This window comes from Haliotis rubra, unplaced genomic scaffold (assembly GCF_003918875.1).
Source record: "Haliotis rubra isolate DU_JTF1 unplaced genomic scaffold, ASM391887v1 Scf396, whole genome shotgun sequence".
Lineage (NCBI taxonomy): Eukaryota > Metazoa > Mollusca > Gastropoda > Lepetellida > Haliotidae > Haliotis > Haliotis rubra.
Genome location: NW_025767075.1, coordinates 846,523 through 862,438, shown reverse-complemented (window position 1 = coordinate 862,438; position 15,916 = coordinate 846,523). Strand labels below are relative to the sequence as shown.

Sequence of the window (15,916 nt, the reverse complement as noted above, 5' to 3'; positions counted from 1 at the left end):
GTGTTGTAACTTCGCCGGTGAAACATTTGTGAAGAGTGAGTGAGTGAGTTTAGTGTTACGCCGCTCTCAGCAATACTCCAGCTTTATGGCGGCAGTCTGTAAATAATCGAGTCTGGACCAGACAATCCAGTGATTAACAGCATGAGCATCGATCTGCGCAATTGGGAACCGATGACATGTATGTGTCAACCAAGCCAGCGAGCCAAACTACCCGATCCCGTTAGTCGCCTCTTACGACAAGCATGGGTTACTGAAGGTTCATTCTAACCCGGACCTTCACGGGTTATTTGTGAAGAGCTGGTTGTTTCAATGCAAGACTGCTGTGGTACAACCCGCACCCACTCACGATAAGCATTGAATGATTGTATAGGCTTCTAAACTCGAATAGTAGTTAGAATGACGATGGTGATGATGATAATATGATGATGATGATGATGATGATGATGATATCTTACTTGTGTCTATCGTTGCGCTGTCCAGAAGAGTGTGGTCTTCTACAGGAACTAGGATCATTAGAAAAACAGACCAGAGAAAAAAATAATTCGACAGAATAATCAGCCTCGAATACCTGCCGTATCCAGGGGAACTGTGATGCGAGTCTTTTAAATTAACCTCTGGACATCATGGTACCAGGTGTGTTTAAAACATAAACTAAAAGAAACCGTGCAATTGAAAAAGATTTTGCTTGTAAATGATTGTTGATTGTTTGTTGTTTAACGCCGGTCGGTCTGTAAATAGTCGAGTCTGGACCAGACAATTCCGTGATCAACATCATGAGCATCGATCTTCGCAATATGGGATACAACGACAAGGAGGTTTGGTGGTGTTGTGGCACGTTGTCGGTGACTTTCTGTCATTTGTTGAGTGTGTCTACGATGGTCGGTCGTTGCTCACAATCGCAACACGGATCACTGTATAAGGAACACTCGCTAATTCCGTATTTTCTGTACTATCCCTCTGACAAGTAGACCAGAGAAATGATCAAATATCAAGATCTGGGGACATCAGATCAAATTCTAGCAGCTAAAACCTTCTAGCGCAGCCCCCCTACACAACCTGCTCCGCCCTTCTTGATGTGTAACAGGGAGCTGAAACACGCACAGAAAGCCAGTGATTATCTGGGTGCCGTTCCACTAACCGATCTTAGCCCTATGCCAATCCTAAACCCCTAAAATCCCAATCTTAGCGTGATGTTAAGATCGGCATACCGTTCCACTAACCAATCTTACCTAAGTCAATCGTAAAGTTACGATTCAAAGTCTAAGTTGCTCATGACCAACTTAGGATAGCTAAAATCAATCGTAGAGAAACCAAAATGGTGGCTTTCCTATTCTATGTGAAAAATAAGAGCGAGCATTTTAGCGTGAGCGTCCCCTAGAATCCCCCATGAAATGAATTTGTATATTTCTGTGATGTAAACAAACACTGCACTGAAGCCTTACAAATGTCAGGCCAGTCTGACCACTGTTGTCATGGGAACACAACCGAGCGAGTAAATACTCTCGTGTAAATTATGAGTACATAGCGCTTTGAGCATGCCCCAGGATGTGGAATAGGCGCACTATAAATATGCATTTATTATTATTATATTATGCCTGATACCCAGCAGCGTTCACACACACTTGCACCTGAAACTAAGGTGCTCACTACCCTAATATTTTGCTCTAGTTTTTTCCTCCACGTTTACACTTGGTTGGAAATATACCCATGAAGGCCCGGATTAGAATATTGAACTTCAATAACCCATGCTTGTCGTAAGAGGCCACTATTGGGATCGGGTGGTCAGGCTCGCTGACTTGGTTGACACATGTCATCGGTTCCCAACTGCGCAGATCGATCCTCATGCTGTTGATCACTCGATTGTCTGGTCCAGACTCGAATATTTATAGCTAAGATACATAGCATTCACCAACATGAACGCTCATGTTAGTGAACGCTATGCATCTTAATTAGCTAGATTATTTACAGACCGCCGCAATATAGCTTGACTATTGCTGAGTGCGGCGTAAAACTAAACTCACTCACTCACTCAGTTGGTTCGTAAACTACTTCCATCATTTGCTAAACTATGCAAAGGGAGATAACTCATGCCTCGCATTCCTCTATCTCTCTAACGAAAGAGTCTCCGTCTAAGCTTGGATCGGATCGTAAGATTGGGACCGGCTACGATCGGCCTAAGATCGGGTAGTGGAACGGGTGTAACTTTTAGCTAAGACGATTGTAAAATTGGCGTAACTTGCTAAGATTGATCTTAGATAAGATCGGTTAGTGGAACGGCACCCTGGGTTAGAATTGGTCTTCAGGGACCCATGCGTGTCTTTCCCGTGAAGATCCGGGTTAGAATTGGTCTTCAAGAACCTATGCGTGTCTCCCCCGTGAAGATCCGGGTTAGAATTGGTCTTCAGGGACCCATGTGTGTCTCCCCCGTGAAGATCCGGGTTAGAATTGGTCTTCAAGGTCCTATGCGTGTCTCCCCCGTGAAGATCCGGGTTAGAATTGGTCTTCAAGGACCTATGCGTGTCTCCACCGTGAAGATCTGGTTTAGAATTGGTCATTAGGGACCAATGCGTGTCTGCCCCGTAAAGATCTGGGTTAGAATTGGTCTTCAGGGACCCATGCGTGTCTCCGCCGTGAAGATCTGACCTAGAATTGGTCTTTAGGGACCAATGCGTGCCTGCCCCGTGAAGATCTGGCCTAGAATTGGTCTTCAGGGACCCATGCGTGTCTGCCCCGTAAAGATCTGGTTTAGAATTGGTCTTTAGGGACCCATGCGTGTCTCCCCCGTGAAGATCTGACCTAGAATTGGTCTTTAGGGACCAATGCGTGCCTGCCCCGTGAAGATCTGGCCTAGAATTGGTCTTCAGGGACCCATGCGTTTCTGCCCCGTAAAGATCTGGTTTAGAATTGGTCTTAGGGACCCATGCGTGTCTCCCCCGTGAAGATCTGACCTAGAATTGGTCTTCAGGGACCCATGCTTGTCTGCCCCGTGAAGATCTGACCTAGAATTGGTCTTTAGGGACCAATGCGTGTCTGCCCCGTGAAGATCTGGCCTAGAATTGGTCTTCAGGGAATCAATGCTTGTCTCCCCCGTGAAGATCTGGGTTAGAATTGGTCTTCAGGGACCCATGTTGGTCCCCACCCGTGAAGATGCGGGTTAGAATTGGTCCTCAGTAACCCATGCTTCTCATAAGAGGCAACTGACGAGATCGGGTGGTTGGTTGACGTCATCGTAGCCCAATTGCTTAGTTTGACGCTCATACTGTTTATCACTGGATTGCCTGGTCCAGACTCGATTATTTACAGACCGTCGCCATATAGCTGAAATATAGCCGTGTAAAACAATAAACCAAACCAAAACGAAACAAACGTTTGAAATGTACTTACCATTTGATTGTAAGTCCTTCGCAGGTCCTAAAACAGAAGAATATATTTAAAAATTAAAATCATCAAATATGACAGAGGTGTGTAAATATGTCCATCATTTTCATATATTTATTACATTTATCTTACATTTCATACTCTCCTGCATGCTCAGTCATGGGTTAATTGAATATTGTCATGCTGACAGAAAGTTATTTTGATGGTTTGGTTATACAACTGCATTATATTGCCAATAATGGTTCGTGTGTGTGCAGCAGCCATGACAGTAACGTAACGAGGTGACTGGTAACAGATGGCGTGGTGTTCCACTTTAACACGGACAAATGAGATTTCCTGTGAAAACTGAATATTATGTTCAATAGGAGATCCTGTTCGTGTATGTACACATAGAACGCAATACCAGCAGCGACACGGGGAATATGTACCTGTCTCTCATAGTACCATCCAGGAAGAGTAAATTAATATGTATAGCATCAGTTCCATTTAGAACACTAAAAATGTTGCCGGCATTGTGGTGGTGGGGGGCGGCAGGCATTATGAAACCGGTACAGTGGAGAAGAGTAACAGTAGTGCCTATACCGCCCACCAGCACGTACACGCACGCGCGCACACATGCACACACACAACAAAAACAATCACAGAACACACGTCCACACACACACAACACCAAACACACGGACGGACGGACAGACAGACAGACAGACCGGCAAGTGTCTCAACAACTGTAGTAGTGAACGTGAACCATTTCAGCACACCTCACCTCATACAATGACATGAAATTCCTGCAATCTATTGGGTATACATGCAGCTCTGTAACCAGTCCGACTAGCAAGAGAATAAACGTAACGATTATTTGCCGATACTTCTAGATGACCCTTACCGAGCGGCGTTTAGTCTGAATAATAATCTACTCTTTTGAGCTTGTTGACCAATCCAGTTCATGAAAAATTTGTTGTTGTTTATCATGAAATAAATATGTTTAAACCACCCTTCCAACCAATTCAAATAATATCATATATCAATGTACATGTATCTCACTTTATTACAAATTTCACTAATTGAGCATTTTGTTGGAACAAACTATGGCTCATCTGGACTAAGTGTAATCAAAACACTAACCCTAGTCAGCCAAATCCCACTCTGGCTATAGGAGAGACCTGGTTTGATAGAATCTGGCTTAGTGAGAGGACACCCATGCACGTACTGAGCCTTGGACGCACCTACGCTTCGTTGTCATGTGGAAGAATGTCTCGGTTAGACGTTTCACTTTCTTGTAGATCTTATTCATTTGAATTTTTTTTCGTCTTCAATCGCCTGCTCATTCTGATATATGTGCTCCGTTTACTGTTAGTTAACATCATGAACATTGTGAAATAAGGACAAACTTTCAATTACTTGAAATAAACGATTTGGTAAAGTCACTCTCAACATATAAAGCTAGTGGTGCAGATAACCATAACCATATTGTCATTCTATAGCCGCCACGTTGTGTTTATTGTTCAATTTGTCCTTGCTCAAGGGGGGCGGTGGGGTAGCCTAGTGGTTAAAGCGTTGGCTCGTCACGCCGAAGACCCGGGTTCGATTCCCCACATGGGCACAATGTGTTAAGCCCATTTCTGGTGTCCCCCGCCCTGATATTGCTGGAATATTGCTAAAAGCGGCGTAAAACTAAACTCAGTCAGTCAGTCAGTCCTTGCTCAAGCACGAATTAACAGAACAATGGAATTTGGCACATGTCATTGCAATACATAAAGGTGATAAATCTCTGCCTTCCAATTTCAGACCTGTATCACTATTACCATGTATCAGTAAGATATGTGAGAGTATCGTCTTCAAAAGATTGCATAATTATCTTTTAGGTCCCAACTTCCCCATGCAAATACCAGTCAGTATTTATACCAGGTCTTCAAACTACTTGAAATATACCACCAAGTCATTAGATCAGCACGGGCATTTTTGTATGGTTTTCTGAGACATTTCTAAAGCATTTGACAAAGTTTGGCATAAGTGTTTATTACACAAACAGCATGACATTAATAATAACCAGCTTAAATGGTTGCATAGCTATCTCACTAACAGACGCCAGAAAGTCTCCACTAAACAAACGTAAGTCCCCCTGGGATCAGTTCTTTGGGCCGTTATTAGTTTTGATATATATTAATTAAATGAACAAATTGTTACGTTTATTCGCAGATGATACAATCTTTGTCATATCTCCAGATATTAAGCACATCGAGCACTCAATGAATGACGACCTATGCAAATTACAAAACTGGCCACAGATATGGTTGGTACAATCCTAGCAAGTGCTTTATATGCTTCCGTTGTCCAGGACAATTGCTCTTCCCAAATGTGAACTAATACAGTTGGAAGCAGCTGTACGGAAGCGTCCTAGTGCCACAGTCTGAATTTTTTTATCTCCTAATTAGGACATAGCTATCTCCTAATTATGTGATATGATCTCCTAATTAGGACTTAATATATCCTAGTTAGGTGTTAAGTATCTTATAAATATGTTTGAAAAAGTCAATTAGTAGTCATTCACTTCGAATACCGGATTGGACTCAACCCAACAAAAGTACTAGATTTTGTATTTCACTAAGAAAGTGTTATCCCATATATATCATGTTACATTTGACCACTTTCTAAATGGCACTGTATAATCACTGATTCTTCTACCTCTTTCACTACGAACATAGCAACTTCTGCAATATCACTATTATGTCTTCGCCTAAACAGATTCAGTCCTTTTGATTTCCTTTTCAAAGTCTTCATGCTGATAATGATGCCATTTACATGGACCAAACAAGACAAAATTTCTGAATACTGCATGCCCAACGTGAAACAAATGGATATGCTTTCATCCATGACTTCATCCAAGATGCTAAACCCAAACAGAAGAAGTGAATGACTACTGGTTGACTTTTTTCAAACGTATTTATAAGATCCTTAAGTCCTAATTAGGAGATATTCAGTCCTAATTAGGAGATAGCTAAGTCCTAATTAGGTGATATAAAACGCATAAAATATGTTTAAAACAAAACAGACAGACAGACAGATTTATTCAATAAGGAGACATTGGGCCCATGATACATACTTTCCTGGTGATATCATATAATAAATGAGTGAGAATATAGCTGCAGAGCAGGCACAGGTATGCAAATGTGTAATAAATATTATATGGACAACAAAATGCATTTATAAATTGTTGGCTATAAATGATGATGAACCTTACTGTCTACCAGTGATAGCTGAAGGACTAAGTGCTTTTGGTTAACAGTATTGGGTGACAGTGTCCATACTTTCTATAAATACAGACATTTACTGTGCAGGATAGAGAAATTACTGTGTACCAGTAATAACTGAAGGACTAAGTGCTTTTGGTTAACAGTATTGGGTCACAGTGTCCATACTTTCTATAAACACATACGTATACTATGCAGGATAGAGACATTACAGTGTACCAGCAATAACTGCAAGGCTAAGTACTTATGGGTAAGTAGTGTTGTCTCTCAATTTCCATACTTTATATAAATACAAACGTATACTATGCAAACATAGTAAACATAGTAAAACAAAACAACTGTATATGTTCGTGTCAGCTGCTTCAAAAGTAAATCGTTTTCATCATCAGTGATTTATTTTCGTCTTGTTTTTTGTGAACTTTAATCATAAGGATAACACGAAGAAGCAATTCGTGTTGTGATTTCATAACACGTAGAAAGAATTTTGTCAAGTGTCAGTGTAGTAATAGACATTGATAAATGTTTATTGCAATCCAAACCAAATGAATTTTGAAACGTTTTCACTCGCCAGTAGGTAAAACTGTTTCGTCCATTTGCAAAGTGCAAAGCAAATAGCATGAGCTTTGGGGAAAAAATATTATGCTCGTCCATGGGCGAGATATTGGGATAACGCTCTAATTTTTGCGGATTTATTTAAAATGAGTTGCAATTCGGATCATGATACTTATAAACATACGTTCATTCATTTGCAATTTAATATGATAAAATAATGAGTTTTGAGCAAATGTAAATATACTCGCCTATGGGCCATTGTTTTATTTTAATAACGCTCTACATTAGCCGAATTAAGTTAGAATGAGTTAAATTTTGCGTAATGATACTTATAAACATACTTTCATCCATATACAACTTAGTAAGCATTTGTTTTGAGCAAAACGTAGTTAGTCTCGCCCATGGGCGAGGTAGTTTAAATATTGAGTTTACGAAAAATGTTTCATTTCATTTTGAGTATATATTAATGATAACTGGGTATTGAATGTTGTCAAATCCTTTGTCAGAAACTGGTCACAGTGCGGAGTGCTTCTGGACTTTTGTCTTTCTAGAATACAATTGTGACGTGTTGTATATATCATTTATCAAACTAAAGATGAGCTCAATATCCTATATATTAGTATGCGGAACATTACTCCATCCGCGCCCATTATGACTTCCAGAACGAACAGGGGCGGTGCGGTAGCCTAGTGTTTAAAGCGTTCGCTCGTCACGCCAAAGACCCGGGTTCGATTCTTCACGTGGATACGATGTGTGAAGCCCATTGCTGGTGTCCTCAAACGTGATATTGCTGGAATATTTGCTGACAGCGGCGTAAAACCATACTCACTCACTCACTCCAGAACGAACAAATAAGATAAGTTCCTGTCGTTACTTCAAAAGGAAGAATTTCTGCTCTTGTAGACAAATCACGTCTTTCAACAGTGTGCATAAATATTATGTTTCTAGTTTCATAAAAATCTGTAAACGCACTGTTTTCCTTCAGAGGACCAACAGCCGGATAGTAAACCATTGAAATACACGTAAATACAATAGGAAATACATCATATGGCCGGATTTACGTATGTTTCCAGATATTTCCTAACTTCGGGCATATATTTCATGCAAATCTATACCTTTGAAACATATGCTCATCGTAAATTTTCGTATGCACAAGTACCTCGTTCATGTATGCCATGACCGGATTGTCAGGTATTTCCAAAACAGATACCCCAGTAAATACATGATTATACAGTATTTCCGATGCATTTCTTTGAATTTAAATGGATGCTGAAATTTCCGATTTACTCGGGTTGGAAACATGTAAATTTACTTCGGTGGGAAACAAATGTAAATTTGCAAATTTGCAAATGTTCACAGACCTTAGACATTTATGTATCATACCGGATTTCAGGGGTATGTATATGAACGGTTCATATATCTTCATGTTACCTGTGCTCAAGCACGATGACCATATGTTTCCATCATGTGAATTACTTGGTTCATGTAATTTCATTTTCACACATTTTAGTACGTTTGAAATCAACGTTCACATGACCTTAATATTCTAATCACAAAAAGAGCCTGACAAAGAAAGAGTATTACGCAAGCTAACACGCCTTATTAAGCTGCACTCGCTCTTGCTACCAGTATCAGTTACGCCTTGTCTGCGGTGTTGGCAAATCTTGTGAGGTGTTTGTTTCGAGGGATTAAAAGGTTCACTTGTGAACAAAGGGCGATGATGTGCCCATTTGTCCTCGCAAGTGTCCCTAGCTGTCCCAATAGAACAGCACTCTATCTCTCTTGGAGCACAGCCAAGTACGCTACACGAACCAACTGGAAATTTCTTAAGTCTGTTCAGCTCGCGCATCACTACTGTAAAATATTTTGTGGCAGTACATAATTGGAATATTACTGCACTGCATGTGACCTTTCTTAATAGTCTCACACTGCCTGAACCATGTTATTTCTCCTTCCGCTCAGCCTTTGCTGTAATAAGGGGGGAGGTGAGGTGGAATTGGATTTAACGTCGTGCTTGAGAATATTTCGCTCATACGACGGCGTGCATGCGTGTGTATGTGTATGTGCGGCTGCTTGTACTTGCCCAGACTGAAGCTGGTTTTATAGTGCTAGCCCACTGAGATACCACGTTGCAGTGAAGCATGAATACCCCACTCAGACACATTATACTGACTCCGAGGCGACCAGGGGAAGGGGTGCTCCAAACACTAAACCACGGAGGCGGTCTGTTGTAATGACACCATACATGAAGTTGTCCTCATTTGTTTCACTAACGCAAAAGTATACGATAACAAACAATGTCATATCAAATTATATATTCTGTGAGACATGAAATGAAAAGTGGTTTTATCGTGTAGCGATTATGACCGCGTAGCACAGGCGGGTGCGTTTTCTGAGTACACCACAGGCATCGTGAACCTTCGTGCCTTTTGTGAAATTCGTCTTGATTGTCCTGTTTAAATTGATGATCCATAAACTCATATTGCGAAAGCAAATGTTACAGAAGTAAATGTGATGTTGCATTACTGTAATTTTCCCCGTCGAGGAATTCATTCTCACAAGATATATATGCCGTTTTTTGGAGCAGGCCTAAGACTATTACGCCCCAGTGTTGCTAAATATCTTGTAGAACTTTGGCCTGACATTGACGAAGACCTCGCATGTTCAAGTTCAGATCTGATAGGTTCCGAAAATATTGATTCCGACATGAATGCAATATCTCAGTGGGTTATTGTTTTCCTAAGTAAGTGGCGTGCTTTCTACAAGATTGGAGATAATTGCATCGTTGTTCATCTGATATTCCCCCGAACGGAAGCTCTACCCATTTAGTGTACAATGTGTTTGTTACAGAATTATAGGGAATAGACTTTTCTACTTTGACCAGGATTCTTCGAACTTGTAACAGTCCTTTGAGAAGATCAAAAGAGAAAGGGTAGTGCACAATGTATCTGACGGAGGTATATGGAGAAACTTCGAAGAATGTTGCTGTATTAATACAATAATGGAAATACCGGTTATGTTTAAAAAGCCAGAGAGATTATTGTGAAAAATCACAATATGTATCATTATAAACTGGCGAAGATAAAGTACATGTCATTCATCCCCACATTACATCCCACTTTTATAGACACGGGACATCGTAGTTACAGGTAGGGCAAACACTTTCTTCTGTAGGCATCTGCCGGTTCCACGCTACATACATGCTTTCTGATCATTGAGGAAATCACACATCACACATATAATTGTATAAATACCCAGGGTGTGTGTGTGTGTGTGTGTGTGTGTGTGTGTGTGTGTGTGTGTGTGTGTGTGTGTGTGTGTGTGTGTGTAGCCCAGTGGTTAAAGCGTTCGCTCGTCACGCCGAAGTCCCGGGTTCGATTCCCCACATGGGTACAACTTGTGAAGCCCATTTATGGTGTCCCCCGCGGTGATATTGCTGGAATATTGCTAAAAACGGCGTAAAACCATACTCAGTCAGTCAGCCAGCCAGTATTAATACCCAGCGTGACAGCAACATTTACGACATACACATACATATCATCTGCAGTAGTACTGCCGTATCTAGCATCGTATTTATTACTCTCTTACTTAAGCTGAAATATAACATGGTTGCCATGGTAACGATAATTTGACATAATAATTAATGTCAGATTCTTTAATCAGCGATTAGAATTTAAATCAGTTTTGACGTGAGCATGTTAAGAAAAAGAAGCTGTAAAACGAAAGGTTTGGTGATTGAAACTACATGGTCTAGAAGCCAGACCCCCGAAATGATGAAAATGTGGTGCAGTTCGGGCGACCGAATGGGTTGTGATTTTTCACAATCAGGAACGATTTAGCTTTGATTTAATGCCGGTTATCATCAGTTACCGTGCGTGACTACCGTACAGAGGCCCTTTTAAGGTGTAACATGTCATGTCAGTTATGGCAATATTTTAACCGATAACTGGGTGGTTTAATTTAATAACTCTGATTTGGATTGACTGATTTTCATAAAAAAAATAGTTTTGGAATGCTCAGACCATGATTTAAAATTGTGGACAATAATATTACATATATGCTCATTGCAAAAAAATATTTTGGTAAGGTCAAAGGTAACAACAACATATGCTAACGCACGAGGTTTGCAATACGGGCCCCTAAACCACAGACCTGGAAACACTTGTTATTGAGCGTATGTAGGGATGGGTATTAGACTAAAGACAAAATGGATACTGGTGCTATACCTTTGAATTATAAGTAAGCTTTCATTCTTGTCTCTGGATAAATGTATGTTTGCCAGCTTCAACCAAATATACAATCGAAGAATATCAAAATCTAGGTTAAGCTATTTGAATCATATTTACAATTAAAAGACCCAAACAATGGTCTGTTGTCCAAATTCTTTTTTGCCATGTCCTGTCCCAGTCTGTATCACAGACACAGAACAATATTATTTCCCCTTCCGCCAGCCCTTACAGTAATGCTTACGACCTAAATAAAGCATGTCTAGATATTACCAGGTTCAGCGTCTGTTATAATCTTCAGGAAAACTCACTGAAGGGTTCGGGTTACAGAGTAAACATACCAAACACCCACAGCTGGCGGAACCAACATCTTGAGTAACACTTACGTCTGCCAACGCTTAATTCGTATGTGGTGAGGCAATAAGCTAATGAGGCTAAGGGTCCTGTACCATGTTTGTGACTTCAAGATTATTTGGTGTTTATGCAAGAATAGATTCCGGCAGCTGATATTGTATGTATATCGGATTGTACGTTATTATTTCCCTATACATAAAGAATAATGAAGTCATTAATCAGGTGCTTGTAACAATGTCTTACCTGGCAGCAGTCTGTGGAGTTCCGTGACCCTCACCCCCGTTACCATGACTCCCAGTATTAAACATGATGACAATATGACCGCACCTGTAACAAAGAGTATTGTGTGCGATTTCGTTCTCCCATAAAGTCACAACACGAGAATGTCGGCTCATCCACCGTGATATTCCAAACACAATTTCATAAATACAAATTATATAATTGCATTTAAACCCCATCCCCATTAATATCAATCTTCATTGCCATTGCCTTACCATGTCTCTGTTCCCGAGAGAGAGAGAGAGAGAGAGAGAGAGAGAGAGAGAGAGAGAGAGAGAGAGAGAGAGAGAGAGAGAGAGAGAGAGAGAGAGAGAGAGAGAGAGAGAGGGGGGGGACAGAGAAAGAGACGGAAAGAGAGAGTGGTAGGGAGGGAGTAGGAGCCAGAGACAGAGAGTGAGAGAGAGAGAGAGAGGGGAGAGAGAGAGAGAGAGAGAGTCAGACAGAGAGTGGGAGTTAGAGAGAGGGAGGGAGAGAGAGGGAGTCAGACAGAGAGTGGGAGTTAGAGAGAGAGGAGAGAGAGAGTGGGAGGGAGAGAGAGTGTGAGAGAGACAGAGTGAGAGAGACAGATAGAGAGAGATACAGACAGAGAGAGACAGACAGAGAGAGACAGACAGAGAGAGAGTTTGTGTGAGAGAGAGAGAGAGACAGACAGAGAGAGAGAGAGGGTATCAGGATGAAACGTACCGCACACTACTTCCTGCTTTGTGGGCCACCTCATTACGTCCGGGATCTCTTCCTGTACACTCCTGCAGTATCACCTGTGGATGAATCATTCTGGAGTTTAACATGGATTTCCTTCTCAGTGTTCTGACGCCGAGACGACCGGCCCGTCTTTAAACACTTTAATGCTGTGCGCCAGGAACAGAAACGTCTTTTGATAAGACGGGACTCTGAATCCAACCTTTCCTGCAGAATTCGAAACTCTATCCACCGCAAAGGCAGTTCGCAAAAAAGAGAAACATACAAATTTTAAACATGTCTGAAAACAAACTAGTATGGTTTGGTCCACGATATCCTATGGAGCAGCAATCTGGGTCCATATGCTATACCTGCCGAGAATGCCATACAGAATCGGGCCGTGAGATTTTTCATCGCACTATACCAATACGCGCCTAACGCTGCTGTAGCGGGGGATATGGGCTAGACTCCACCTTGTGTCCGACAGTGGGATATAGTCACCAAGTTCTTAAAACTGTGCAATATAATTACAACCGGTTTACCGGTATTTACCGGTTCAGACATGAAACGCTGATTGAAAACCGGTATTTTGACATGCATTAGGAAAACTTTGCAACACTCGGAAATCTTCGGATATTTCCGTTTTTCACACCGAAAGTCATGAGATTGTTGTGAAATGGTGACATCCGACAACGAACAAATACTAGGACAAAGGTTTACGCATGGCAGCATGTTGGGTTGAAAAAGTTCACGTTTTTTATTTTGTCATGATTAAAAGTTGTTATTAAAGCTTAATCAAACATTGTGAATTTGTTGTGTGTTTGCTTTATAATAAAGCATTAACTCGATTATGAGTCAATTTTATATTAGAAAAAAACTTCGTGCAATATATTACAATACATATCGCAATATATGATTTCGCATCGCAATATATCGCAATATGAAACTTCACTGCAATACCCACCCCTACAAGTTCTACAACCGCCTCCAACACAGCTCACAAGACCTACTTTTATCTGGGCAAACCAGAAAGCTGTGAGTAGCAAGAACAACTGGAAACAGAGAGTGCACACTAAGCTGACTAGCATGGGACTACCCCATTTTATTATATAGGGCAGTTCATATCAGGAGGGATCATTGCTAAAATCATGGAGAGCTTCTTAGAAAATTGGAGGAAAGAAATATCAAGACAAAGAAGCAATTCCAGTAACGGTGGAAATAAACTGCGTTTTTATCGTACTTTTAAATCGTCTGTTACCCCAGAAGCCTTCGTACCAGACAAATTAGCCAGGACTGATAGAAAAGCTATCAGAAAGTTTCGATGTGGAGTTGCCCCACTACGGATTGAAACAGGAAGATAGATGAACCACCTATCATTGAGGGGGCATGTTTTAACTTCACAGACTCAGTTGAAGATGAAAGTCACGTTGTATCACACTGCCCTTTATATACATCTGATCGGTTAGACCTTTTTAGACATTGTAATCATGGGTGCAATACTTTTAGCAATTTTACGGATGTACAGAAACTGGTTTTTATTATGTCAAATCCCAATATTGTTCATTTTACCGCCAAAACGTGCAAACTGTTGCTTAAAAACGTAATCTGTCATTGTTTAAGAAATGATTCTCCCCCTTTAAGTATCTACCTTTTACCATAGTGTGCCTTACTGTCTGTGCTATGTTTATATATTATATATCGTGGTGTATATTCATGTTTGTTCTTAAAGTTTACGATAGTCTCTCATAAACGGGTGGCTCACTTTTCTTCTGTAATATAGCAAGCTTGTACATGTCTTGTATTTTTACATGTGAGGTGAGACTTAAATAAACAAATCTGTCTGTCTGTCTGTCATTATGTTATCACGATCTTTCAGCACGGCTGTTCTGCTCCAGACAACTATCAAATAATCATAATTTTTGTTTGTGTTGCGGGAGATGTCTGTACAGCGGGACATTCCCCCTTCAGCGAACACCTAGTGTATTTAGGAGATAAACCTGCTGTGCCTTGAAATTAGAGGTAATTACGGAATTATAATAGCTCTAAATATAATTTAAAACCGAACGCATAGCTTGGCGATTTCACGCACCTCTATGCCAACGTGCAACAGGAAAGTCATTGTGGTGGCTCTTACACACTCATGTGTCTACATTGTGCTCAAATTCTATTCTACGGATGATATTTTCAACATTTTGGAAAGTGTACTGTGACCTGGTGGATCCATACTGAATCGGATTCGATGGCATGTTCACGAGGCTGCAGACAAAAATTGGATTTGGGGGATATATTTTGATAGGTTGTAACAGGACATAAGGGTGTGCATCTACCTCTGGCATAAACACGGGAAGGTAATTAATCACTCTTCGATAGACTACCTTAGATCAAACAGTGCGGGATCAGAGAGACCGTGACTAGGCTAAATCATCTTTTCCACCATATGACAGAACGATTTTAAGTGAATTTTACAGCTTCTGAAATTGTTATACTACCGCTAAATTTGAAACAGTACATATCTATCATAAATATATCGTTTTGTTTCAATTAATAACCATGATTACCTAACTGTCTATATTTGTGTCGACGGAAGTCTTTCCTTTGACGTTCGATGTTAACTAACTCACTCACTCACATTACCGGATCAAGATCAGTGGCCACGTCGTCAAAGAAATCTGATAATACATTTATGGGAATTTATGTAGCAGTCTATTGCTGACATAACATAGAATCAACGTAAACATATATTTCCTGCTCATTTTGGTTATTCGCAGCCTAAGTAAACTTAGGCTCAGTATTATTCGTTACACTGCTTAGAATAATACTGAGCCAAAGCTTACTTAGAATGTTTTATTCGGAAAGCAGAGGATGTTTTGATCTTCTTCGACTGAATATTTGTTTCTATGCTTGTAAAGTAATTTTGTACGTATTATCACCTATTTCTGTAATTTATGCAAGTAATCGCATAATCGCTACATTCATTTTCAAAGATATCTGTGTATTTTCCGCCAGCAACATAGTCGTATCTATTGAGGTATCGGTAGTTTGTTTAGTGTCCGCCATGTTTGTGGACAGACGAAAATAGTGCATTACCGTAAACTATGTATAACTGCGCACGGAAAATCAGAAACCTGTATCACGTACCTCTGAATGACTTTAATTAACCAATCCCAATCCAGTATTAATTGAATTCGCGGTATAATCACT

General features: G+C 40.5%; 1 protein-coding gene across 7 annotated transcripts in view; it reads right to left on the bottom strand.

The window, feature by feature from the left end:
* LOC124286907 overlaps positions 1–15,916 on the bottom strand; it is a 43,835-nt gene that overhangs the window by 8,211 nt on the left and 19,708 nt on the right. For 4 of the 7 annotated variants that reach the window (XM_046723348.1, XM_046723350.1, XM_046723347.1 and 1 more), the window contains 4 exons: positions 12,722–12,795; positions 12,002–12,085; positions 3,385–3,411; positions 456–503 (listed from right to left, as the gene is read on the bottom strand). In XM_046723348.1, the coding sequence (XP_046579304.1) occupies positions 456–503; positions 3,385–3,411; positions 12,002–12,085; positions 12,722–12,755 (193 nt within the window). In that variant the 5' untranslated portion in view covers positions 12,756–12,795. Of the gene's footprint in view, positions 1–455; positions 504–3,384; positions 3,412–12,001; positions 12,086–12,721; positions 12,796–13,679; positions 13,816–15,273; positions 15,482–15,916 lie in introns of those variants that run through there. The other 3 variants (XM_046723349.1, XM_046723351.1, XM_046723353.1) reach the window with 3 other exon arrangements.